The 27,558-nt window shown below is 41.3% G+C and overlaps 3 protein-coding genes across 6 annotated transcripts in view; 2 read left to right on the top strand and 1 right to left on the bottom strand.

The window, feature by feature from the left end:
• The first annotated feature begins 1,671 nt into the window (after positions 1-1,671).
• On the top strand, positions 1,672-13,459 carry slc7a2 (solute carrier family 7 member 2). The gene is made up of 12 exons (XM_079352236.1): positions 1,672-1,995; positions 3,388-3,768; positions 3,851-4,006; positions 4,926-5,091; positions 5,311-5,447; positions 5,533-5,755; positions 6,598-6,737; positions 8,741-8,843; positions 9,333-9,544; positions 9,628-9,794; positions 9,887-9,995; positions 11,426-13,459. The coding sequence occupies exons 2-12, from the start codon at positions 3,399-3,401 to the stop codon at positions 11,611-11,613; spliced, it is 1,971 nt and encodes a 656-aa protein (XP_079208362.1). The 5' UTR covers positions 1,672-1,995; positions 3,388-3,398; the 3' UTR covers positions 11,614-13,459.
• Positions 13,460-15,963: 2,504 nt separating this feature from the next.
• pdgfrl (platelet-derived growth factor receptor-like) lies at positions 15,964-20,216 on the top strand. Its single transcript, XM_079352249.1, has 6 exons — positions 15,964-16,212; positions 16,844-17,117; positions 17,198-17,349; positions 17,521-17,814; positions 18,975-19,111; positions 19,871-20,216. Exons 1-6 carry the CDS (start codon positions 16,158-16,160, stop codon positions 20,057-20,059), a joined length of 1,101 nt encoding a protein of 366 aa, XP_079208375.1. The 5' UTR covers positions 15,964-16,157; the 3' UTR covers positions 20,060-20,216.
• Positions 20,217-21,201: 985 nt separating this feature from the next.
• mtus1a (microtubule associated tumor suppressor 1a) overlaps positions 21,202-27,558 on the bottom strand; it is a 48,449-nt gene continuing 42,092 nt past the window's right edge. For all 4 annotated transcript variants that reach the window (XM_079352239.1, XM_079352238.1, XM_079352240.1 and 1 more), the window contains 8 exons: positions 27,231-27,297; positions 24,607-24,821; positions 24,308-24,413; positions 24,096-24,169; positions 23,870-23,965; positions 23,120-23,236; positions 22,923-23,020; positions 21,202-22,336 (listed from right to left, as the gene is read on the bottom strand). In XM_079352239.1, coding sequence (XP_079208365.1) covers positions 22,108-22,336; positions 22,923-23,020; positions 23,120-23,236; positions 23,870-23,965; positions 24,096-24,169; positions 24,308-24,413; positions 24,607-24,821; positions 27,231-27,297 — 1,002 coding nt within the window. In that variant the 3' untranslated portion in view covers positions 21,202-22,107. The remainder of the gene's footprint in view (positions 22,337-22,922; positions 23,021-23,119; positions 23,237-23,869; positions 23,966-24,095; positions 24,170-24,307; positions 24,414-24,606; positions 24,822-27,230; positions 27,298-27,558) is intronic.

Genomic DNA, 27,558 nt, shown 5'->3' with positions numbered 1-27,558 from the left:
CTATATTCAATTTGAAATCGAAAAACCATGGCTAAATGTAGCCATAGCCAAACCCTGGCTCCCTAAACCAACTTCTAACCTATTTCTATATTTGAAATTAAAGCAAACATTTATACAACCAATCAGACCATACTTTAGATTTGATCTTGGACTACTAGAAGTTATGGACTTTTCAATTGTGTTTCTCTGTTAGTGTGTTCATAGTTTACAAAATGGATTGTCATGATTTTTGTATCTTCTTCTTTGCCCAGAGACTGCCGTCATTTATCTTAACTTCAGCTTCCAGATTCTTCTCAGATCTGCTGATCGGTCTGCTTTAGCAGTAATTCTTCACTTGAACGTTTCCTGGTGACACCAGAGTTAACTGGAGCGAGCAGAGCCAGTGTCTGCAAGGCAAACAACATTCAATCTGTTGACCATATCCACCTTTTTGAAGCTAGGTCACCCAGCTATCGGAGGGCAAATGCATTCAATTGGCTTCACAGAATTAGTGCATGTCAACAGTGAGATCTGTTCAGCCAGTGCCTCCTTTCCATCCTCACCATGGTTACAGTGACTACCTGAGAGTGAAGAAAAAACGTGACACTTGTCCCAAAAACAATTATATCTTTGGTCTAGGAGGATTATACAACACATTTTAATTTATTGAACCATGAAGTAAGCAAGATGATTCAGGGCCTTTTAGAAATGTCTCCTCTCTTGGATAGACTGTCTGAGGAACAAATATGGAAGAGTTCTGGCTGTAGCTTTACCAAATCTGCATTCTTCATTTTTTTTAGAATATGTGCTTACATAACCTGAATCTACAATTGTGTCTTCAGCCTGCCCACCACCAAGAAAAGCAATTGCTCTCCTATCAGCATGCAGCACAGATAATCTCCCCCTGCAGCCAAGGTTTAGTTGGCAAGGTGCCATGATATTTGGCTGCTTGGCTGGATGGACAGACTAAGAGAGAGATAGTTGTTTAAATGCTATGAAGTGTTTAGTCTGTTTGTTGGATGTTGCTTCCAGCTGCCACCTTCCCACTGAGGTCTCAAGCTGGTTTGAGCTGGTCTTGACTCTTTATTGCCTCCACTGCACACTCAATCTTAGTTGTTAGGAAGTTTTTGGCAGTGTTTATGGAAAAAATGACATTTTACCCAGTAAAAGGGTTAGAATTTATAACTAAAGTTTCTGTGGAGGTGCCAGTCTTTTAGTGTGTACCACTGTGAGCTGTGCGATTGATTTTGTAATGTGCATAGGTCTAATAGCTCAGGGAACATTGAGCAATACTTGTCTTCCATTAGGAAGGCTTAACCCCCCCCCCCAGTACTGTAGCTCGTCCACCCTTCATTGACCAATCAGCACCCATGCTTTTAGCAGCACTCTTGTGGGCTGTACTGGGCAAACACAAGTGTCTGCTTCAATGTTTGTCAACCCCAGTTGCCCAACCATTTATCAGTAGTCACTTTACATGAGGGCAGCTGGGATGTATTTAGCCTGTGTGCTCTGGAAATCAATTATTCTACCAACAAGATTCCTTTGTGCCATCCCCAGAGGAGAGTTTATGGTGCAACGTTGTCTTCAGATTTCCCCCATATCTCATATCTACCCCCCCCCCCCCCCCCCCCCCCCACCCCACCCCTCCCCAACCAACCCAATTTCCCAATGGACTGCCTCCCTCTCTTTGCCTCCCTGCTCAAGGGGGACGTTACTCCCCTGGCTGCAGCAGGACTGGGAGTATGAGGGGTGAGGAAGGGGCAGATCCTATGAAGAAACACTGACGACAGAGGGAGGCGTAGATGTACTGCCCCTCAACAGAGTACATGCCAGCATAGTGAGTGTTGAGCACAGTGCTGCAACAGAGTTTGAGGCACTACTCCATGGGATCAGTGGATGTAATTTGACTTTTACCTGTGCTTCTTGTGCAGCTGAGGTAGTTTGGAAATCACCCAACGCTTAATTTTTCTGTCCCTCTCCAAACTTTGACCTGTCAAATCCACAAAGTGTCAACAGGTAGGTACATGTCTGCAATGAAGTAGAAATACTGTTATGTTTGCTTCATGTGGTTGTGCTGATATTCAAAATAACTGTTGCTTCAAATTAATGCTCACACTTTTGCTTTGACTCTGAATTGTCTTTAAAGTGGCAGCCTTAGCAAATGAAATTCAACAAGTTCAGTTTGGGACACGATCTGCTAACGAAACTTGACAGTTATAACATTAGACTTTGATTAATGATACAGGTAAGATCTGAATATTAAGCAATTGTATTGTAAGTAAAAAAAAGTGAACTTTTACTTGGTTCTCTGCCATCATCACCTTTTATCCACGCTTGAGATGCTGTAATTTGATCCACTTTGTAATGCTAATGAGCTGTCACATCCGAAACTCATTTCTCTTGGTCTGAAGGAGTACACTTAAATAGGGATCAATGCATATTTGAATGGTCGTCAGTGTTAATTTACAGTCAAGAAAATCAAAGTGCTGGTTCAAAGACGTAGGCTTAACTTCAAAAGCAAGCAAAGAAACCATTCAACAGAAAGCCTGCATATTTCATTCAGCTTTTATCATCATGTATCCATGCAAATATTTTAGACAGAGGCCTCAGCAACTCTACCAATGAAAAGAGACATATTTAGATACAATGAAAACAAAGAACACTTTGCAGTTTTTCTATTTATGTCTTTTCTAATGTAATCAGTTGAGAGTGTGAGGAATGTCTTCATTGTGTCATAGCGGTTCCTCCATGATCCTTTTATGAATGCGGCCCTTTGAGTACTTAGATATGCACCATAACCCCAAACAATAGGTTTTTAATGGGACACTACTGTATGAACTTTAGCACGCTATAGGACTTGGCAGTATTCCTAGAATGCACGTCAGTTTTTTGGGTCAAGACCCGTCTCAACAGCCCTAACCTACATTTGTGTCGTCACCTCAGGTTATGCAACTGACCTATAGGCATTTTTTTAGGAGGATGATCCAGGAAAAAGTGAAACAGGTAGACTAAAATCAAACTGTGCTAATAGACACAGTCTTTGGTTTTCAAACTATTTCACCATTTGCTAACTAAAAAGGGCAAATATTAATGCTTAGAAGGAAAAGAATATATGATAGCTGTAACATTTTTACTCTCTCAGTGACTCGCTTTGATTTAAAAAAAAAAAAACTTCTTTAGCTGTGTGTCTGCACCTTGGAGGCCCTCAAGCTTTACACATACTTGCATACCATGACAGTTTGACTTATCCAACCAAATGTCCAACTCATACCGCAGGGCTGTGAAAAGGGTGTATCAAAGTCAGGAAAAAATGTCTCCTTACACACAGTTCATACAGTACTGTGCCTATAAGCTACATGTACCTTGAGGTATTTTCATTACTTTCTTTTCACTCACTCCCTCTATCAGCAGGTGTCAACATGTTGGAGCAGGTTCTGTCATTTGGCCAATCCCTGGTGCGCAGGAAAGTGGTTGACCTGAGCACCCTGGAGGATTCAAAGCTGTGCCGCTGTTTGGGAACCGTCGATCTCATCGCCCTGGGCGTAGGCAGCACTCTTGGCGCTGGCGTCTACGTCTTAGCCGGTGAGGTGGCCAAGGGGAACTCAGGCCCTAGTATTGTCATCTCCTTCCTGATTGCTGCCCTAGCCTCAGTCATGGCTGGCCTGTGTTATGCTGAGTTTGGTGCACGTGTCCCCAAGACTGGCTCAGCGTACCTTTATAGCTACGTGACTGTAGGAGAGATCTGGGCCTTCATTACTGGTTGGAACCTAATCCTCTCCTATGTGATTGGTATGTAAGCAATACACTTTGGAGTACTTAATAAAAAAGAAGATAATGATTGTGACTGTTACTATTCATTGCTTTCTCACAGGTACCTCATCAGTTGCCAGGGCTTGGAGTGGCACATTTGATGAAATGATAGGAGGACACATAGAAGTGTTCTGTAAAACTTACTTCAGCATGAACTCACCTGGCTTGGCTCAGTATCCTGACTTCTTTGCAGTCTGCCTTATACTGCTGCTCTCTGGTAAGGCACAAACACGAACTGGGAATCTAAAAATTCAAGTTGATGTGTCAATTCAAGGGCACCAGAGGGAAAAAAATTAAATCAGGATAAGTACAATTTTATATAAAAAGCCAAAACTGGTATGATCCACTACAGACAAGTAAGCATATGATGTGAGTTGTGCTTAATAGGGCACTGTAAGACCACAGGGAGCCCACTGTCATCCCCTGGCAGCTTGCAGCATCATCTTGTCTCACTTTCCCACAGTCACACATTCATATATGAAAACTTCCAATTACAAGCATAGCTTATTCACAAGCCCAGGCCTTGTAGCAGCCAAGGGCTTTGAGGACTTTTAGAATAGGTCATATTCATTTCCTGTGGTCGTTTTGACCACAGATCAGGAATTTGGTTAATTGGGATAATTTGGTTGAATTCCACCTCTATGGCTCCTGGTCAAGACTTAGAAAACAAAATGTTATCATGTGTTATTCATTGACCTGCCAATGCAACTATGAGATTTAGTGAATGTGACCCTTGAACATGCACTGGGGTTTTCTTTGAGGGAAAAGTTGAATACAGAAAAAAATGTGAAACACACCTTTTTTTGGTTATTTTTTGGTAAATTCAAGGCCTCTCACTGTTTTTACCCTTGACTGTCTCTGTTGTTTAAATGCCTTGAAGTATGATACCGCATTTACTGTCACACTCAGAATAATTGTATTACCTTTACTAATCTTTTCCAAGACTTTTACCAGGCTCAACAGATTGGTCCATCAATTATACTTTTTATTGTGAATAATGATTTATAAAATACTGTAGACTAAGATCAAACATTTTGGTCTTAAATGCAAATGTATTTATTAGATCAGAGATTGGATTTAAGTGAGAGTTATCACACCGCACTGTACCGTTCTGAGCATCTTTTTGTTCAACCCAGGACTTCTGTCGTTTGGGGTTAAGGAGTCAGCCTGGGTCAACAAAGTCTTTACTGCCATCAATGTGTTGGTTCTCCTGTTCGTCATCATCTCTGGCTTTGTCAAAGGAGACACATACAACTGGAAAATTTCTGAAGAGTCCCTTATAAATGTCACCATAGTTACAAGGTAATGGATTCATTTGTTAGCCATTTTTTTTGTAGATCATGGTTGACAAGTGCAAAGAGTTTGCTCCTGAGCAACAAAGCATTTCTATCTGTATCACTGTTTTGTTTTAATGCAGTGCTCCCGATCAAACATGTAGAGCAGCAGTGGCCAGACTTTACGTCATGTCACCGACCTATCTGGGTAATGTATCGTTATGAACTGACAGATTTTATGTTTCAGAAATGTTTCTGTGACGGCCAACGTGAGCAGTGATTATGGAGCTGGTGGATTTATGCCCTACGGCTTTAGTGGAACCCTGGCTGGAGCTGCCACCTGCTTTTACGCTTTTGTTGGGTTTGACTGCATTGCAACTACAGGTAAGCTGCATATAAATAAGTGTAATGGATGTTTTTTTCAAAGTTTAGTGTGAAGGTGATGTTTTGATATTTGTACATTTGACAGGTGAGGAGGTGAAAAACCCTCAGAGAGCCATTCCCATCGGCATCGTGGTATCCCTGACTGTGTGTTTCTTGGCGTACTTTGGTGTGTCGGCTGCACTCACACTGATGATGCCCTACTACCTGTTGGATGAGAAGAGCCCTCTGCCCATGGCCTTTGAATATGTGGGCTGGGGTCCTGCGAAATATGTAGTCGCTGCAGGTTCACTGTGTGCTCTCTCTACCAGGTAACCACTGAGATTACTGTCCCAACGTGAAGATAAAAAATGAATTATCAAAAGCTTTTCAATGTAAGTTTAACTGTATTTGAGTCGGCATCAATTAGTACTTCAATTTCTAATTGATGTTGATACCATAAATGGGCAATAATGGTGAATAAGATCTGACCACGTCTCTCTGTCTACGCCCTGCTATTGGATTGATTCATGTTGCTTACTGGGATGCTGTGGTGGTCAATTCTCTCTGTTTTCACATACATGCATGCTTTAAATATAGTGTTAATAATTGAATTATCTTAAAAGTTGGCCAAGCTTTTCTCAAACCAGTACACTCATGTGAATCTATTCTGTCTTTCTTCCCTGAAGGTTTGGTAAATCAGTTCAGTCAGTCAGTCATCATTAATCCCATGATCTGCATTCATGAACATAAAATTAGACTGGAACCAATTACATTTTGATTACCATGGGGTCTGCCCTTTGGCAGATATCCTCACAATTCCAGCCAGTTTTGGGAATAATTTAAAACACACTGATGCTTTTATACTATATTTGGACTTAATCCCTTTACTTCTGTGAAATATTGCTAGAGAAGCCAAAAACTAATTTTAAACTCAAATCAAAGCAAAACTAAGAACATTGGTGACAGGACATTTGCCCTTAGAAGAAGCTAGTGTATTTTGTTTTCCATTTATTAGATTGGATAATAAAGTGAAATATGCTCTAAAAAGAAGCACCAACAGGAAAGAAAGACATGCTTTACAGATGTGATTGTAAGTGTCATTGTGTGTATGTATGTGTTCGGGGCTTTTGACTAACGTGTTGGTCTTGCATGTCTCTGCTGTCTCATGCAGTCTGCTGGGTTCCATTTTCCCCATGCCTCGTATAATCTATGCTATGGCAGAGGATGGGGTGCTTTTCAAAGCCTTAGCCCGAATCAATCCTAAGACGAAGACCCCACTTATTGCCACTATGACCTCCGGTGTAGTCGCAGGTGAGAGCCGGGTAGAGTCCAGTGAGATCACTCCTGCTAATCTTTTTCCACCAATCAACTGTGAAAGACACGATGAAAGATGCACACAATCATGTGGTTCTCCTGCTCCTGAAATTGACCCTACTTCTAAGTTTACTCTGTCAAGTTTGAAAGGTTTTCCCTCCTTAAGCACACGTTGTTCTTTCACAGTTGTGTAGGTGTCATGTCTTCTTTCCTAGAATGAACTTAACCATGAACCCTCTTCTCCCTAGCCTGTTGGGCTCCATGTTCCCTCTGCCACGCATTCTCTTTGCCATGGCACGAGATGGCATACTGTTCAAATTTATGTCCAAAGTGAGTAAGCGACAGTCACCTGTGGCTGCCACCATGGCGGCAGGTACCACCGCGGGTAAGCTCTGGAGACCAGGACTCGCCTACTGTATCATGGGGTTGTATCGTGGACATGTAATGGGATTTGATCTGTGCACGTGGTGTGGTGGTGGTGACTGCATGTTAATATGGTGATGGTGTTTCTTAAAACATGTGAGAAAATATTTCCCACTTTAAGAAGGCTTAAAAAAAAATCAGTATTTAACAACTCAGCCCGTCTGGCTTTATGTCACTTTTCTTAAATTAAAAAGGGAGTAAGCTAACTTTTTACACATTTAGCAGTACAGTCTGGTATGTAAGCCTCGTACAATTCAAGCAATAACAAGACCCCTGGTGGCTAGCTTACCCTTTCCCCTCACACTGTGCTAATTTTACTCTCCTGGTTTTAAAATTAAGCACACATGCACCTGGTAGCTATGCTTGGACAAAACTTTACAGCATCATGATGTCACACTTGCATCTTGTTTTGTACGAATCATTTACAAGCTGATAGGTTAAAAAGTGACCGTTTAAACTGACATCTTCCTCTCAGCAAGAAAGTGAACTAGCTTACAGCTACTCTAAAATGAATTTGTACTGAAGTTCTCCTTCAGTTGCTATTTTAATAGAAGATTGTCACTACATTGAATATCATTGATGAATCCGAGAGGTGCTGGTTGGTGGTCTTACTGAATCTTAAACATTGGTAAAATAAAAAAAAGAAACTTTCTGCAAATAATCTTTAAAATAGTTACTGCACATCTTCTGTCTCATTTCAATTAGCTATCATAAAAACGTTAACTTTCTTTTTGGAGAACCCTGAGCTGGAAATCTCAGAACATAAAACTGTCAGCTGTTGATAAAGTTGCGAGATAATTTGATCCTCAAGGCATGGTACTCATTAAACTCCTAAAGTTTTCAGCTTCAGAGCGACACACACATTTCCTTTAGGTTGGTCTTAATGTCTAATTATGACTTATTATTCAATAAATTGTCATCTGCTTCAAAGGATAAATGAAGATAAACTGGTGGCCTTAATGAGGCTGCTCTGGTTCTTATAGTGTGATAAAAATAGCAACCTCTAAAGCTTTCTTACTCCAGGTTCTGTTCATGTTTAGATTCTGCTCACTGTGTCCAGGTGTTTCAGGCTTAGACCTGTAAAGTTATGACCTGATGAAGGGACAGGCAGATGTGCTGAGCAACTGGTAGAACTGTGCAGGGAAGCTGTCTCTGTTATTTTTGTTTTAATGTTATGAGGAGCGGTGTGCATACTGTGTTTGACCTGTGCTGCTGAGATCGGCTCTGTACTGCAGCCTGGTGCTGGGACACAAGAGGAAACACAACAGTGTGTCTCACATCAAACGACACCACATGGTGTGCTGATGATTGCAGCTATCACTCGTTTGCATCTCTTCATTTTGAAAACATGCTGCATGAAATTTAATTTGAGTCTGAGTTTGGATGGTGCAAATGACAAACGTTTTCATTTTGTTGTTGCACGAATAGTATAAAGCACTTTGGTATGTGGGTGTTTTGAATGTATTGTATAAAAATGTTATATGACAGTATTTCATAATTCACCTTTTAATCTTTGTGTTCATTTTAAATGAACAGTCACAGTGTTTGAGTTAATTGTTATTTCTTGATCGCTATAGCCATCATGGCCTTCCTGTTTGACCTCAAAGCGCTGGTGGACATGATGTCTATCGGTACTCTGCTGGCTTACTCACTGGTCGCTGTGTGTGTCTTGATTCTGAGGTGAGTACATTTATAAAATAACAAATATAACCCTTCAGAGAAATCTTATTAATTCAACTTTGTGAAACTGCCTCCCTAAACTTTCCCCCAAACCAACAGGTATTGCAACGTTAGTGTAACAACGCCCTAATGGTATTGCACCACAGTGGTGATGTAAGAGCTGTGAATGCTCCCATTTTATGAATGTGGACGCTTGAGTGCAGGTTGTTTACTCGAGTTTTGTGTTCTAAGTCTGTACAACTCTGCTGTTTGCACAGAAGTGTCTCATTTACACAGACGCAGTAAACACAGACTCAATGTTTGTTCCCTGGTTTAAACAGGTATTAATGTAAAAAAACACATGAGATGTTTCACAATGAAAGTGGTTTGAAGCTGTAGAAAGCATAACCCTGAACATTTTTAATGCAGTGCTGCAGTTTGGCTGTTTGGGCTTTAACCTTTATTAACATAAAGACCTGATCTTGAATCTGTGATTACTCCACCCTCAAGGTACCAGCCTGATGGAGCCATGGAGCGGCGAGCAGGCACTGGGGAAAAACACTTCCTATCCTCTGAGGAAGGCGAGTCTGACCTAACTGAGTCAGAGTCCCACCTCAACATGCTGAAGGGTGGCAGCTCCACTTTGCAGACTGTCCTGCACCCTCCTGTCAGCCCCTCTGAAAGTTCTTCCAGTGTGGTCAACAAGTGTGTCTGTGTGCTCGGTAAGCTGGCCAGGTTAAAATACTTTTTTAAAATTCCACTAAAGAGGTAACAATTTAATGTGTTGTTGTTTTGTGCATCACAGTGCTGTTGGTGTGTGTGACCAGCTTTCTCACCACGTACCACATCGGCTCCATCCTTGCCTTGGAGGTTTGGATCCTAGCACTGTTGACCTTATGTCTCCTCATCTTCAGCGGCTGCGTCTACATGATCTGCAGGCAGCCTCAGACGAGCAAGAAGGTCTCCTTCATGGTGTGTAGCTACTCATTGTTTATTTGTTTTCAAACCAAGACCTGCATTGATAAACAAGGAAAATAGTAAACTTGTGTTGTTTGTCTTACCAGGTACCTCTTCTACCTTTTTTGCCCATTCTGAGTATATTTGTTAACATTTACCTCATGGTCCAGCTGAGTGGAGATACATGGATACGTTTCTCTGTGTGGATGGCTGTAGGTGAGTTCCTGTAAAGGTCACACATTATCCTCCTTTTAAAATAGTTTAAATAAATCTTAGAGGTCCCCAAAACATGTCGAGGACATTTCTTGTTCTAATTCCACTCTGATCCTGTATTTCATCATGTTTATAAACTCCTCTGTTTCAGCCCTGCTAAGAATAGGCTGTTTCTGTGTCTGTAGCTTTAAATGCAAATGAGCTGGGGCTTGGCTGGTTTGGGTTTTTTTTGCACTATGTCCAATTGTTTACGTTGAGATGTCAGACTCATAGGGCAGAACAAACACTTCGCTCTAAGAGTGTCACCCACCTGGGGGGAGAGGTCACTGCCCTTTGTGATGTCACAAAAGGAAACTCTCCAAACGGCCTGTTTGAGCATGCATTTTCTAAAAAGTGGAGCAGGCAAAAGACTGAGAGGATGGACCTTGTTCATAATTGGGGTGTTTGTAGATGGACTCGGGACACATATTAGTGTTAGAGAAACAATAAGGTAAAGTGTATGTTGTATATATGACCTATAAACTATTGCTCCATACACTTAGAAACAGCTATCATCAATAGTAAGTTTTGGAGTCCATCCATTTTCTGCCGCTTATCTGGGGCCAGATTGCGGGGGGGGGGGGGGCGCCCAGACTTCCCTCGCCCCAGACACCTCCTCCAGCTCTTCCAGTGGGACCCTGAGGCGTTCCCAAGCTAACATAAAGACAATGAGCCTGACTGATTGATACGGTACTGTCCTCACTGGAGGTGGCGATTTACTGCCGTCATCACTTTGAGGTTGTAAGGCAGGCCAGTTGAGATTTTAAGTTTATATAGTACAACCCCATGTAACTTGTTGTTTTATATCAACGTTCCTTTACGGTTTTAATAATCAAGATGTAGAGCATGGGGAGGCTGGGATTTAGTGATAGAGTTGGTAATCTCTCTACAGGAAGGTTGAGGTTAGATCCCTAGCTCCTTCAGTCATGTGTCAAAGTGTCCTGAGGCAAGATACTTCATCTCAAATTTCTCCCGCTGCTGGAAGTAGAAAATACTGATGGGTACTTCTGTCATCAGTGTTTGAATGTGTTGTGAATGAGTGAATAAATTAGACAGTCAAAAGCCTACAGAGAAGCACTATACAGGCTAAGGTCCACTTATCAAGTCCATCATGTCTTAATCATTGGTCATTACAGGTTTTAGTTGGTAGATGTTAACAAAGAGCCTGTACTCCACTGTTTCCAGTCTCATCACCAAGCACAGCTCACTGTCTGTTGGCTGTACATTTATTTAAAATGGAAATATATTTAGTATAGATCAATCCTCTAAAATCATTACCAGCATAAAAGCACATATTTTTGTTAAACCAGTCCAGCTTAACCTCAGAAATGTTATACCTTTGTCAATGTTTTTGTAATTATTTTATGAGGAATCTCCTATCTTGTTTTTCTCAGGCTTCCTGATCTACTTCGGCTACGGCATGTGGCACAGTTTGGAGCGACAGCGTCAACTCCAGGGTCCTTTAAACAGCAGCAGTTCAAAGGAAAACAAAAAGACCAGCGGGGAGCAGCAGGCTGGCGTGGATACAGTTGAAAAGGACCAGGAGCGTTTCATCTGCCCAGAGAAGACCAGCCAGTGTTAAGGCCCACGGGCTCAGTCAGTGAATCTGTGAGGCCACAGATGCATAAAAGCACACAGAACTCTGCCTTGATGCACCTGTTTATACAGCCTCACCACATGTGGCTCAGTCACGAGCCCACTCAGTATTCTGTATCAGCGGGAGCTGCTCTATCACTTCTATGGAACCACATTGTGTGTTGAGCTTTATGGACAGCATGGGGGCAGAAATGAATGGACAGGTAACACACTGGAGAGTGACGTTCTTTCCCTTAAAAATGAAACAGTTCATTCAAGGACTGCATCAAATTTAGTTTTTGTCCTGTTGTAGACTTGAGTTGTTAGTACATGACAAACATTCTGTTTGTATTTTATATTTTTTAAGTGATCTTTTACTAAATCTGTATTATCCATTTCATGATATGATTAGATTTGGATCCACCAATGATGTATTAGTTTAAGTAAACGTTGTATAACTTAGTGGGGAAGGTACCGGTGGATCTGTAACATAAGTGGGAGAGTACCAGCATTTGGTTTAAGATACTTGCATTTTATTTTACTCCTGTTTTCCTGCGATAAGATGTCCTTTCCAGTTATTTTCCTCGGGATTTAGACTTATTTGGCTCATTATCTCCTGCGTTTTCCTGTGATAAACGTTGATTTTTCTGGGGATGTCAAGAAATGAACTCGTTATCACAGTAAAACCTGCACTGCTGACAACATCATAGCTCAGTCAAATCTTGAGAAAACCTCTTGAAATGTCTTGTTATCATTGGAAAACAGAGCAAAGTAACATGCATGGATGCATATCGGGCTTCTGTTGTCAGTGGTAAAGTTTAAATGTATTTTAATACTACGTTTTAATCTGCCTACACATCAAATTGTGATATCTGTAAACAAAGATTGGGAAGAATATAATAACACATTAAGGCCAATGTACAATATATCTAATCGTTTTGCTGGCACTTAACAAATCATGACTCTGGAACTCTCACGAAGAGTTGACTTAGTGTTTTTTTTTTTTTTTATGAAACAGGTCACATGACCTTAAAGTAAAAAATCACAAACTGTTGTTGTGACTTATTCAGCACAGGTCTATTTTTCTATTATTTCTTTTGTGTACGTTCTCTGAGCTGTTACATTAGACGCATGAAGACTATTTTCTGATGTAAAAAACTTTACTCACACAGTATTTGGATTATGTATGATGCTGTATTTACACATTTTGTCTGATAGTTTGCGCATTTTTGTTGCAGTTAATACGGCCTTCATGAGATGAGTCTCTGATCCAGGGTACAATGTTACCATACAAGAGGCTCTAAAGACGCTTTATTGCAACACAGTTTAGATGATATTGGCCTTTTCCTACATTTAATATCTCTTCAGTATCTATTTTGAAACATTTTGGGAGTTTTTGTGCTGAACTGCACAAAGAAGTCTACGTTACATTGTTTCCTTTATTGCCCGCCTTCCCTTTCTGTCTTTTCTACAATGTGTAAGGCTCAGTGAGCTGTAGTTTAAAGTAGGACCGAGTTTCTTATCTGACTTGTCACCCATAGCACCAGTGTTTTACACCATGTGATGTGAATAAATCAGACACTTTCAATAGTCTTTTTTAATGACTTTAGGGCTTAAGGAAGTTGAGGCTAATAGATGCATGCATGAACTTAATGTGGAACAAACTCAAAAGAGTCTCCGAAGGAGTAAAGTATTTTACTTTACTGAACCTCTACATGAATACTGTAGAGTTTAAAGTTGATCAGTTTGGGTACAGGATAAAGTGTAAAGAAGTAACCTTGATGTCATGATATTTGTTCACTTGTTGCTAACTGCTGCCCAAACAGAATCAATAAATATATTTTCCAGTAAAACAGTTGTTTAATTTGTCTTCATTGTTACATCTGAAAACTTTGAGAGCTAAATCTGTTGGATAGTTGGTTTAAGAAGTGTAGACGCCACCATGTATCTTTTGACCTCGAAATGTTTCTTTTGTTTGTCTTTTGCTTATCTTTCAGTGCAGAAAATATGTTGGTAGCCCCAGACCTTGGCATGCAGCTGTAGGTCAATACAGTGGTAGAAGAAGTAAAAAAAAAACAATTACCACAATGTGAACGTACTCTTTAGTCCTTCAGAAATTGGATGTAGCTTTCCACCACTGCAACAACTGAGACAATGCCTCATTTAAAGTTTTTTAAAACATTATTTTTAGGACCTGAGCTCAACAATGCACGTGTTGGCCTAAGTGGGTCGAAAGAATCACATTTCTCAGGACTCAAAAACTCAAGAAACTTTATTTAAGGAGTGGAACTGTAGATTCCATAAGGATCATGCACTGATCATGCATGTGTTGCTACATGCCCACACAGCGCTCTCAAAGAAGTATGCTGTGCAGCAGTTAGCCTATGAAATGTAGGAGGCACATGTATAATGTCATCAGCTGTTTTTATGACATCCCACGAACCCAAACGCTTAATTAACTGGAAGTTCAATATTTGTGTTTAATGTAGAAATGTAGGTGATTTTTTTGCCCATTTTTTCATGAACGAACCCTCGTATAGCATTAATCTGATGAAGCTGTAGGAGCTAGAGGAGACCTGGACGATGAAAGATATCAATCTTGTGTAAAAAAACCTCCACAATAACTCAATTAAACTTAATAACAATAAAAACGAATAAAGCATGGATTGATGAAGAACTGAAGGAGTGTATGCGTAAACGAGATAAGCTGAAAAAAGCTGCTGTTGCCTTTGAGGGAACTAAAAGAGGTAAAAGTACTGTGAAATTAGGAATAATGTTACAAAGTAAAACAGGACAAAGAAAAAATCATGTAAACAAAATAAAACCTCAGGAGTGAAAGAATGACGACAACAAACTTTGGAATCACTGAAGAGGGAGGGATTTTCATAAAAAAGTAGAGGACATTAAAAACATTTCATTAGGTAGACAAGTTAAGGAACAGAATGGTTTAATCTCTTCAGGACAAATAAGAGTTTCTCAGCTGCCAATAGGAGACCTATCAGTATTCAAAGAGGCGCTGCACGTCTACAGGGAAGGCAGGAAATTGCTTGAGGCCCCAGGCCACGGAGGGGCACTAGAGGGCAGACACACTTTAAACTACAGCAGTCCCTCAAAATGTGCACATTTTGCAATGACAGTAGGGACTTCCCTATAATGGGGCCCCAGCACCCACTCTTGTTGCCCTGCTTATCATCTCATGTATTGCTCCTTTGAAAAATTCAAGGCATCCAGTAGCAGTATACAGACAGGCAGGACACAAGACATTAGTTACAATACACACCCGCTGTCCCCCCTCCCCTCTGTATACAATAATCCCCATACAAGATTTAGCAGCCTCTATGTGACTAAGAGTAAACCTGTGCAGTTAGCATTAGCATTAGACTTAAACTTATATAGCATAAACCTACATAACCTGTGAAGGAGAGAAAGATGTGCTGATTAAAAGAGACTTGTAAACAGTTAAAGAGCCTTAGAAACAAAGTGCTGACCTTCTAGAAACTAGTTACATGTGCATGTACAGAGGTGTTTGAGGTAGTGCCAGAGGTGTGAGTACAGTCATTAAACAGACAATGCAGACAATTAGGGATGCAGATTGGGCCATTAAAATGCTCAGCAACATAAAGGAGCAGTGATTAGCATTAAGTATCCAACAACCTAAAAGATCCAACAATCTAAACATGAGCCCAGGGCTGATGCCCAAACTATATAACTCACTACCTCCAACCATCTGTCTCTCACTCACTATTGATGTTTTCAAAACCCACCATCCCCCATTGCCCTCCCATCACTCTTTTAGTTTTGTGCTACACTGGACTCAAATTGTTTCTTATTATGTTGTTGTTGTTGTCGTCGTCCATTTCCTTCTAATGCTTTGTTTTATGTTTTTGTCTGCGCTGTTCAGCACTTTGGATCAACCCTGTTGTGTGTAAAGTGCTATATAAATAAAGTTGAGTTGATGCTGTGTGCAGATTTGTCACTTATAGAACCATTGTAATGTGACATAAATGACCATCATAGTTGAAGCACCCAGCATTATCCTCAACGGAATGAATAATAATTGATTGTGATGTAATGTTTTCTTGCTTGACACTAGTTGAAAATGTACAGAATTATAATCTTTTACATTTTTGTGTCTTTTTTTGATCTGCTTTTTATGTTTGTCATATTCCGTTGTACATTTAGTATTTCATGTATTTTTCGCAGCTAATGAGGATCTGAATACAAAAGAAGTGTTTCAATGTGCACACAGGCAGCTCAGGTTGCATTCTTTGATGGGATGACAAATGCAGAAATGGGCTCTACCAGGCACTATAGTTCAGCTTGTGGTCCAGCAGAGGGCTCTAAAGACCATGTGTCAGCCCTTCAGGAGTGAGGAGAGGAAGTACAGAAGGAAACTAAAGAGTTTCCACCTTTTCTCTCCGACTTGGAGGAGGTTGAGTCAAGATATCTAAACTGGGTATCTGGACCCTGTAGAGTTCCAGGGTCCCCTTCCGAGCCCTGAACCAAACCTCCTGACCTCTCCAGTCCTCTGATCATCCCCGGGAGAACACTATGAAGCTCTGGATTGTGCTTTGCCTGGTATTGCTCTGGGTGGAGCTCCAAAATGGTGAGTACAAACTACGACTGCCATGTAAGTTTCTGAGTGAGGTACAATTACTGTTTATTTTTCATCCAAGAACTTGGATTGCTTTCTTGACTTTTAGGGGGTTAGATAATCTGAGACTGTAAATCTTTTCACATACTGAATAGGTAAAGTCTTCATTAATTTGTTTGATTTACTATTTTCTAATTTTACTTTCTGCCACGATTTTGTGAAAGTCTGCACAGGAGTGGCATGAAGTTTAAGTTTGTGCAAAGTATTTCCATGAACCAACTCAAACCAGCTGCATGACAGGCATGCAACAGACGTTTCTCATCAAACTTTTACTGCTGACTTTGCTTGGAGTTCTTGTTAATACTGGGCAGAAGAAGGAAGTCTACACTTAGAGCAATCCTTTGTTTAAAAAAAGTTTGCAGGTAATGTGTTCTGTGCACCTGGAGACATATGGAGCATGCAGCTACAGAGAGTTCTAGACATTTTGAGCTGTGAACAAATCTGTCACACTCCCTGTAAGACTTTTGTCACAGCTGTGGGAAACACACTGAACTGTTTCTCTAAAGTTTATGGCTTATCTCTATCACCTTTATTATTTTTGCTCCACCCTCTCCCTCCCTTCTCTGTGCCCCTGTGTGTCCAGGGAGTTGTCAACAAGTCAAGCGGAGGAAAGATATTGGAGAAAACCGCATCCGACCAGGGGGAAAACGAGTGAAGATGCGACCGCCCAAACTGAAAGACGGAATAGGGAAAGGTCATTCCATGCTGACCCAGGTTTTAGACAAGGGACGCTTTTTGCGCCTTGGCCAGACGACAACTCTGACCCCGGGGAGGAATATGGAGCTGCGATGCAAAGGAGACTCTATTGGATGGTCCTACCCGACCTACCTCGACACCTTCAACGACTCACGTCTCAGGTGCTGGAAGCAGACATCAGCTGTTTCTTGTGCTATAGGCTGATGTGTGAAAATGTTAATGTATGTTGTTTCATCTCCAGCATCAAGCAAAGTGACAAGTACAGCCAGCTGATCCTGACGTCGCCCTCTGCTGCTGACACTGGGCCTTACAGCTGCTGGGTGGTAGTGTGTGATGGCACGGAGTGTGAGAAGGACCACGATCGCACACATGTCTCATACATCTATTTCACAGGTATTTCAAAAAAACTTAATATATGAAAAGCATGAGATGAATGAGCAGTTTATTAAACACTAAGACCTATTTACCTGTCTTCTCCAAGTTGTATTTCTGCACCCCTGCCACAGACAATATCAAATAGACAATATCAAATGTTTATTTACACTCATGTGTCTCTTTAAACAGACAAAGACAACCTCTTTGTTCCCTCTGCCATCCACTTTGAGATCGTGTACCTGCGCCCCGACCGGCCAGCTGTGGTTCCCTGCCGCGTGACTGACCCACAAGCCAAGGTGACCCTGCACAGAGAAGTCCCTCCAGAAGAGATCACATCCAATGGGACGCTTCTGACCTATGACCCCACCAAGGGGTTCATCCTGCAGAGCCCCATTCTGGAGCATCAGGGGGTCTTCTACTGCAAAGCTGTGACCAAGGGGACGCCTCAGATCTCCACAAAGTATCAGCTTCTCTATGTGGAAGGTTGGGATAACTTTCAGATGGATTATAAATACAATAAGATACTGCTCAGAGTCCATGATCAGCAACCGTTATCCTCTGCCTTTAAATGTTTAACACTGAAACATTTAACATGTTATTTGTTTAAAGTGAGCGAGCCACCGTGAGAGGCATTTTCACTGAGTCATGATTTAAGCTCTGGTTTTTTATTTATTCATCAGCTTCCAGAAAAAGGTTAGAATTCAGAATAGAAACAATATGTATTTATAAAAAGGAAATAATCTTCATTTGTATGGCACCAATTCATAACAAATGTTATCTCAAGACACTTTACAAAAGAGCAGGTACACGACCTTGACTCATTGTTTTATAATCTACAAAGATCTACTGTTATGAGCAATAAGCAACATTAAGCAAAGTTGCAACTTCCTTAAAGAGACAAACCTTGATCAGAACCAGACTCATGATGAACAACTTTCTACTTGAACGCTGTCGGGTTTGGACAGTAGGACAGAGGATGAGCAACAACAACAGTAATGAATCAGATAGATTTATAGCTACAATGTTTGTGTGTAGTATTAGCAGTAACAGCTCAGTTTGATAATAGACTGGTCAGTCTAATATGATTTGTGTCGTTATGGTAAAATAAGGCTGCAATGAAAGGACGAGCAAATGGAGAGAAAAAGACTTTGACTTGGTGATAAGCTGGTTAAACTCCATGATGCCTACAATTATAAAAGACATTTGTAGCTTAACTGCTTCCCATCACTAATGTAATATCTGTAAGCCATTTCTGACAGACTAAGTTTGTGTAGACACAGATGAATGAATATTTGATTTCATAGTGGTAAACTACTCTAGGTTGCTAGTTTCACAATTGAATTCATATGGTTTCCAGTTCAACATAATACACAGACAGAGCTTAAACAAACAGCACTCATAGAAGGAGATCTTCAATTCAATGTGTTTAATATGAACCAAACAGCAGCTTCAGAACTTGTGTAATCAGTCGCATAAATCTTGGTTGTTTACTTTGATGTCTAAACAATGCTATTTGATAAACTGTTGTGATTTTTCCTGCGTCAGAATCCTTCTGTAATGGACAGCGAGGAGTCAGAGAGAATACAACAGAAACACACAGATTCATCCAGTTCTCAGGTTAGCTAACTGTCTCCTGTCAACAGTTCCCAGTGGGCCACCGTTTGTGAGTCTCCAAGCCTCTCCGGAGTCTGTGAGAGGAGGCGACAGTGTCAATGTTACGTGCACCGTGCTGGGGGAGCCAGAGATGGATGTGAGCTTCAGCTGGACCTATCCTGGTCAGGTAAGAGGAATACGGAGCCTAAAATCCCAAAGTTTGCCCAGCTCCTGCAGCAACATGTCCGATGTGTCCATGGGCAAGACACTTAACCCTGGGTTGCTTGTGCTGCTTCGTCAGCAGAGTATGAATATGTATGAATGGAATAGTTACTTGTGAAGGCCACTTGACATCCAGTAGCAGCATCTACAATCAGGGTGTGAATGTGTAGGTGTGACCTGCGCTGTGAAAGCGCCTTGAGTAGTCAAGTTACTATTTACACTGCCAACTCCATAATAAGCAAATACATTATAAATCTATTTTTTACAAAGACGAGTAAAACTAAATAACAAATAGTAAGAAGCAATATTTTTAGAAAAGTTGTTTATAATAAAAGACAAATTATGGTACAAAGTAAAATTGATCATTGTCATGCTGCCTTTAAATAAAGAGTGAAAAACAGGAAATAAACAGATTTATTTTAAGGCCCTTTTTTTTTTATTTGAAAGAGAAATGATGTCAAATTGAATAGATTCCAAAATGTGTTTTTCTAACAGAGAGAGTTTATAACAATAGAGAAACTAAATGCAATGAGCCACAAAGAGTGGTAAATTAACTGAATCATTAAACTGTCCACATGTCCTTTGTACACAGCATCTTCTTTAAAGTAGCAGCTTTTATATCTGTTTTTACAATCATTTAGGACACATTCTTTTTTGTTGTTTACTAACCCAGTCCTTCCCCCCGCTCTATTTGTTCCTTGATCCTATTTGTTCGATTGTGTAGGGCCGCCGACCAGTTCACATCCAGACCTCGTGGCGGCTGGTGAACAGAGGTATGAGCCACACAACGCGGATCTCCCAGAGCATCATGACCGTGGAGGACATGGAGACCATTGACTTTGGAGAGTACATTTGTAAAGCAAAGAACCAGAATGGCGAGACAATCCTATCAACCAACATCATCTCCATGTAGCTCCAGCGACATGGCCTGTGTAAAGCTTATGTTAGAAATTATGAGCTTGTTGTTGAGACAAACGTGTAACCAGATGACTTCAAAATGTATATACCTACAAATTTTGTATTTTTAAATTTGCAGATTTTGACACATAATAAAGATTTGCTACATCTTATTTTGTCAAGACTAATTGACAGGCTTTACAACAATGCGAAAAAGCCACCAGTCAGGTGGACAAGCCAGGTTATGTTGTGTTTCCAATGTCAAAGCTCTACGTCTAAACTGCAGGTGTGGCATCCGACCTCAGCCGTTGGCTGCATTTCCTCTCCTCAGCTGGCTTGTCTAATAAAGGCAAAAAGCCACCAGTCAAACATAACACTGAGCCCAAACATGAAAATAATCCATCTGCAAACACTTGCTATGAAAGGAAAAAATAGTAATAACAGATAAGTGTGAGACATGTAACATTTTAAATGGTGTAAACAAAATAAACAAGACTTCTCATAGTGGCTCCTAGTGAAGACAGAGGCTCTGCACAGGTCAGAGGTCAGACTCCCACATGGATGAGATGAACTCAGGGGCCATCGTGCTGCACCAAGCCAATAGCACCACTGTACAGCAGGCTGCTCATTGGCTCATGAGCGTCATCCCAATACAGCTGTAACCAGCCACACACAAGGACTGAACACTACGTCGATCTACAATGACATCACCCGACTGCTGTGAGGTCTGGCATCCTGACACATTGGACACCTCAAACATCACTGAGTTAATGTTATCTGAATACTACATTTAAGTGTGATAATGCTGAAGAAAGATCAGACACTTTCACTTGCTCTGAAGAGAACAATCAGAGATGTGCGCCACGCGGGCTTCCTAATGCTCTCCATATGTGGAATTTCATCTGCAGGCCCAGAACTTCTTTGGGTCCAATGCAACAATTTCCTACGGTTTCCACTTTGTTGAATTGTTCATGTTTTTATATTTTAGGATTATAGTAAGAATATGACTGTTTGCAGTTTAGAGATCATCTACGCCTCCATGTTGGACTGATACCAGCTGACTTCACGTTTTCCATCATGGGGAAAACTGCTGTCCTCTTATCGTCAGCCATACGCGTTTCATCTGCAGTGATCAAGTCAAAACGATACATGTGATGATCAGCTTTAATACAAGACTTTATTAATTGCATATTTCAAACACACAGATGAAGACAATTTGACACAACATACTCTTCTTGAGACAGTTTCAAGAGGCAGTGTCTCTGAAATGTACAAGTACTGCTTTGCCAAAAGCCCAACTTTAAAGCTACATTGAAAGGGTTAAGTGAGGGGTGATAAAACTCAAACACATGCACAAAGAACTTGGATTGGTCCCATGGTTGAACACAAACTAACACACTGAAAGAAAGAACATGTCTGAGGCCACAGATGATGCTCAAATTGCTAACCCAGATGTAAAATATTTCAATATTTGACAAGAAATTACGAACACAGATTTGGATTTTCACTGCGCTGCTGCAGTAACGAGCAGCTGAGTAATTGGACAATCTCTCCGTCTCTTTGCACAGATATGAGAAATGGTACAAGAGTCCATACTTCATATACACATTTCAGAAAGGTGGAATAGAGGAGAAAGACAATCATCTGTATTCATGGCTTTGATGTCCTCTCTCCAACTCAGCATCTGCACATATATAGATATATATTACTTTACTGCATTTTCTATGCGCGTGTGCGTCAAACAAGCCTCTGCAAAAACAAACAAGTAACAAAAATAGTGTCATCATGTCATACAGGTCCTGAGATTTCCTTTTCCCATCCATTGTAGGAGACGTTAAAGGCAAACAAGGTCACCGTGCTTTTTAAGTGCTTCTGTGCAACAATTTCATTTTTTTTATTTTTTAAGTCTGTAGCGTCTCACTACTCAAAGTTTCAAGAGTTCATCCAAGCCTGAAGGAGCCATGGTCAGGCTGTTGTGATGCTAAAAGAAAACAAACATGGCTCTAAATTCCAGAGGGATAACTCAAAAGGGAGGGCCTGCTTGCTGGAAGCAGGGGCCCATCGTTATCTGGGAGAGACAGGAGGGCTGGAGAAAGCGCCGGAGCTGCGGGGGGATTGGAGGCTGAAGGAGTGGGAAGGCGAGGACGAGGTGGGGGACATCTTGCGGGGGCTGCTCAGGTCTCCGTTATGCAGTTTCCAAATCAGTTCCTCATTCTCCATCGACAAGCGCTTGTTCACCTTGGACTCCTTCTGAAGGGATTCCTGCAGCACTGCCTGCTCCGTCGACAGCTGTCTGTAACACAGAATCAGAAAACAAGAACATTTGATGACAAACGAAAACAGACATGAAGATATTCAATCAGTCGACTAAAGCCTACTACATCAAATGACTCAATTACATTTACAGAGATAGTTTTGGAAAACCTCATAGGGAACTTATTTTCAACAAATCCTGTTAAAATACAGATATGATCATGATTTTTTTTTTAACCTATTGTTTACTGATGAAGATGGGACTCGTATCACTTAACTAATTAAGCAGCTTTGTGACAGGCACTTTGTTTTGTCATGTTACAGGCTGGAGTTTGTCACACTGTAAGTAAGTACATTATATTTATATAGCACTTTTTGCAGGCAGAGGCCACAAAGTGCTTCACAAACAAGGTTAAAACATCACAAGCAATATACAGACAGTACAAAGATCATAACAGCCCTAAAAGAGGGTCAGGATGCAGCCTGTGTGTTTTACAACATAACTGCTGGCACACAGGAGTCCTGCTTCATTGAACGCAGGTGAGAGAAATGGGAGGGATTGTTGCTGTGATGCTTTATAGTGTACTTTCTATTTCCACCTGTGAGCCAATACAGTGAGCTCTTACCTCGACAGCGCAGCGTGTCTATCCATGCGGGCCTTCAGGTCCTCATTCTCCTGCTGGACCTTTTTTAGGCTCTCATCCAACTTCACATTTTTCTCTTTCTGAACAGAGGAACACAAACACGGTGACTGAGTGATGTCAGCTGATATCAGGAGCATTCCTTGTTCCGACGGCCACTAATTCTTCATTGCGTGTCTCACCAGTTTGTCGACCTCCATCAGCTTCTTTTCCTGCTGGTGGAGCTGCTTGTTTTTGATGTCCAACACCACTTTAAGGCTTTCTAGTTCCTGTTCCAGATACAGGGTGTGGGAGTCCTTCTGCAGGGACAAACGACATGTGCCAATATGTTCAGACCCACAATTTGTAAATTGTGGCCACAGAGGTCAAATCACAACAGAGGGCGCCATGCAGCAGTAACAAAACATTTACTGAACTCATTTATTGACGAAGCCTACACATTCAAACAGGCCAATAAAAGGTTTTTTGTTTTTTTTGCAGTTATGGTTTTATTTGTATTTGTTTCATTTAACCTTTATTTAACTAGGAAGAGAAAAAGCTCAATGAGATTAAACTTCTCTTTCAACATTGTTTTGTTACTCTAACATTAAGACAATCCTTTTTTTAAGTATTCTTAATGATTGTTAATTCATTATTATGGCTTTAATTAACTTATGTGAAGTTGTAGGTTGGCAGCATACTGTGTCACAGTGTTAAACCTCTCACAGACATGTTGCTCACTCCTGTTAACATCATTTAACAGGGTACAGAATAGTTCATGTTTATTCTAAGTGATAACTCTGTCACATGATGTCTTTAAAGAAAGCAGGGCTTCTGTTGCTTGTCTATCTTTCTATTAATCATTGCCCTTCAGACTGTGGAGTAGGAAACCCAGGTGTCATGGGATGTTTCTAAGAGGAGCGCTGCTATAATAAGCACACAGATAAGAGTACCTGACACTTTTCGGCCATCTTTTTCCTCCTGTTTTCTTCTGCAGTCAGCTTCTCAATGAGAGCATTGTTCTCCACGGTTAGCTCCTCAATCTTCCCCTGTGGTTGGACAAAGCACAACAAAGTTACTGAGTTAATGTGTTTACACTCTAGTTCAGCTGCCCAGACGTTACCCATGTGCCATTCTTTTCTTTGGTTTTGTGAAAAAAATCAAATCCATCATGCTTACAGATAAAGCAGCTTCTGCGTCTTTCAATGTTTTATCCAGAGACTGCAGCTCCTGACTGTGGACTATGATGAGCTCTGAGGAGTGGACAGGAGTAAGAGCATCAGAAATATGTCTGAAAATGTTGGACAAAGCACTGATTCATGTATTTGTAAAGGGATGTCGACTAAATCCCACTGAATACGCAGCTTTGGAGACCTGGTGTTGTCACTCACCTTCCAGGGACGTCTCATACTGCTGTTTCACACACTGAAGCTCTTCTGTATGGTTTTTCTCTCGTTCCAGCTGAATGGTTTCATGATTGGCTTTCAGCTCTCCCATCTTTAAAAAAGGAACAAAGTAGAGACTCATTTACTCATAGCTTAAAATGAACATTTGGACAGTTCGTGTTGGTTAGACGATCATAATGACAAAAAGAAAAGTTACAATGACGTCTCATTTTCTTCCACGTCTCAGCGTTTTTAAAAACAGCAGGGCCACACAATCGTATTCAAAAGGTGTTGTAGGCACAAACCTGTTGTTGCATGAGAATCTTGCACTTGTCAGCCTCCTCCTGGTAGCTGAGCTGGACCTTGTCCCATTCGGCCTGGTAGAAGGTCTGGAGTCTCTGCTCCAGCTCAGCCAGGTCCTTCTGGTGCTGCTCCTGCAGTTTGAGCAGTGTGTCCTCCAGAGCAACACGCAGCTCATCCTTCTCTTTCTCCAGACGTTCAGATGAACGAGCGGAGCAGACTTCAAGAAAAACAAAAAAAGTAAATGGTTTTGACTTTATTAAGGGACATTTGCATGATGTTCAGCGACTGAATGTGGTGACATATCCATTACATAGTGCAGAGGAAAATCTGTGTTGAGTCACTGCTGGTAAAATGGCTGAGATTATTGTCCACTGAGACCCTCGGTGAGACGAAGTTCGACCCTTTTGGATGTGTCCCACTAAATGTTCTCCACAAATGAATGGAAAAACTGAAGCGAGAGGAGCATTTGACTGCATATATGAACTACACTGCAGTCATTTCTGGGCAGATGAAGAAATGGTAACAAGTCTCTGAACTCTTTCACTTTATGTAGAAAACACTTAAACAGGCAACAGGTGTTTTTTTGTTTGTTTATTAAACTAGGCTGCTTTCTTTGTTCTTTCCTGGCTATGACATTTAGGTGTGTGTGAGATTATTGGCTTTATCTTTTATTCTTTTGAAGAGAGTCAGTATGTAACAGCTTGTTCCATCGTCAAGTGTTTGTATCAGCTCTGGTGTGGGCGACATAGACTATCTCCAGTTGAAGTGTTGTTCACAAACACTCTTGATATCCAGCAGCTGGCATTGCTAAGAGATGTGAAGTCAAGCTGCCTGGTGATGTTCAGCAGGTGATTTTATTAGAGAGGCTGATCTCAAATACAAAAACTCCTACTGAAAACTTCAGACTGGGTTAAATTCAGTGGTGGGCGTAAAATAATACTCAACACAGATGTACACCATGGAAAGAACAATTTCCCATTCATTGCTCTAGCAAACCAGGCCCTAAGGTGCAGTGGATGAAACAAAGGAGCCATGAAAGCAACATGAAGCATGCTGCATTTATTTCACTCTAAAGTCTGTTTGGGTTGGGATGGCAACTTCAGCTCTATGTCGTCAAATTGTCTCAAGTGTGTCACAGACAGACAGAGTGTTTTCCTGTTGCTGTAATGATTTAACGCAGTCCCAGAGTCTGTGCTTGAGCAGGAGAATATTGAGCAGCAGTATGAGGGGAATAACTCTGCAGAGCATGAGCATAAAGATTCACCTTACCAAGGCTGGAAAAACAGCAACAGATCCAGGAACAGAGGCCAAGCTAACATAGGGACTATCTATCAGGCTTTGGCATGTACAGCTTAACAAACGGAGGCCAGCACTCCACAACCATGTGTAACAGAGCTGTGGTCATGTGAGCCTTTCCAGGCCAAATCCACCCAGCAAAAACATCTCTTGGCACATTCAGGGGAGAAGGGTCCAGTTAATCTAAAGTTAGCTGTTATCTGGCTCACAGTCAAGAGGCGGGCAACACTGCAGATATGCAGCTGTTGAAAAGTGCAGGTCTGCCTTAATGTAATATTTGATGCGAAGATCTTTAACAAACAGGGTGTGGCTGCATCACAATTTGGGCTCTGACTCAAGACTTACATTTTCTGCTGTGTGAGGAAGGAAATGTGTGTGGCAGCAGACAGACAGGTGCTCTGAATTATATCTGTTCTATGTGGAGGGGGGGGGGGCAAACTAAAAATGAAATGGAAAGATCTTTTACTTCACAAAAGGTCAATCTGAGGTCAGTACAGGTCTCAAAGCTGAAGTGAAGAATGTGTTAAGCACAGATATCACAGCGCTCAGCATGTAAGAGCAGTCATGTGGAAGTCCCGAGGCTGCTGTGGAGCCTGTTTTAAGCAGTGTGAGTCCATTTGTGAAAGGCTGTTATGTGTGAACACACACTGGACATAAAACATTGGTAATTGTCCTCCAGCCTTCATGAGGACTCAGGTGGTGTTGCATTCCTCCACTGAGAGCCCCTCCTCTGTGGGGTCAGAGGTCAGCCTGCCACTCGGGGGGGGGGGGGGGGGGGGAGAATAAGCTGACTCCACTCGACTCAGCAACACTAAAAACACACACGGCTTGACAAACAGGTAATTATCATGTGGAGAAAACTACAGGGGGGGGGGGGTTCTATGTGGGGGCAAAAGCTAACAAGACCACCCTCTGCAAACAGGAATGATCAAATTAAAAAAAAAAAAGTTTCATCACAGAAGGACAAAACAAATCACAGCAAAGCTCTGAGCTCATATTAATTTTAGATAAATATTTCACTGATTACCAAATATGTTGGAGAGCATAACTCTTGGTCAAGAGGCATTTTGCAACGTGCTGTGATCTCATCACTGCACAATAATGTCTATCATATTGCTGCAATTGTCAAAACTAAAGCACTACTGACTCAGAGGACGGACACAAACTGCACTGGATCACAGCAACACAACAAGTGAAGCATTTAAACTCTTCATATTCATGTTGAAAAAAACACGTCATGTGAACTACAAGCGGACCAAAACAACATCCGACAGAGGACTGAGACAGACCCTGGACAGGATTGTGTCATTCAGTGATGAGCCCGTCTTACCCAGTTCTCCTCTCAGGTTGACCAGCTCCTGGGAAAGCTCCCTGCAGTGCCTCGTGGCTTCTTCACGCTGCAAAGGGAAAAAAAAACATTTAAACAGTCACCCACCAGCAGCTCATGATGATGTCACCGTAACTGAGTTTTGATTTGAAGGTATTCACTATGAGAGCAGAGGTTACATAAATGCAACACCCTTCATTTTCTGATGAATACAGTCTATTCATTCACAGCACTACAGCAGCTAAAAACAAGAAAACAGTAACAAGCGAGGGGGAAAGGGATTAGGAAAACTTGACACTCAACTCATGTTTTCAGTCTCAGCACATGCCTT

The sequence above is a fragment of the Symphodus melops genome, assembly GCF_947650265.1.
Source record: "Symphodus melops genome assembly, chromosome: 9".
Lineage (NCBI taxonomy): Eukaryota > Metazoa > Chordata > Actinopteri > Labriformes > Labridae > Symphodus > Symphodus melops.
The sequence above is the reverse complement of the archived record's forward strand: the minus strand, read 5'-3'. Positions and strand labels throughout refer to the sequence as shown.

Excerpts from the sequence above, each read along its gene's own strand:
- slc7a2 (XM_079352236.1), top strand. The coding sequence starts at position 3,399 with ATGTTGGAGCAGGTTCTGTCATTTGGCCAATCCCTGGTGCGCAGGAAA. Across the intron at positions 8,844-9,332 it reads GTGTGTGTCTTGATTCTGAG|GTACCAGCCTGATGGAGCCA; the intron begins GTGAGTACATTT and ends TCCACCCTCAAG. Across the intron at positions 9,545-9,627 it reads CAAGTGTGTCTGTGTGCTCG|TGCTGTTGGTGTGTGTGACC; the intron begins GTAAGCTGGCCA and ends TGTGCATCACAG.
- pdgfrl (XM_079352249.1), top strand. The coding sequence starts at position 16,158 with ATGAAGCTCTGGATTGTGCTTTGCCTGGTATTGCTCTGGGTGGAGCTC. Across the intron at positions 16,213-16,843 it reads CTGGGTGGAGCTCCAAAATG|GGAGTTGTCAACAAGTCAAG; the intron begins GTGAGTACAAAC and ends CTGTGTGTCCAG. Across the intron at positions 19,112-19,870 it reads GCTGGACCTATCCTGGTCAG|GGCCGCCGACCAGTTCACAT; the intron begins GTAAGAGGAATA and ends TCGATTGTGTAG.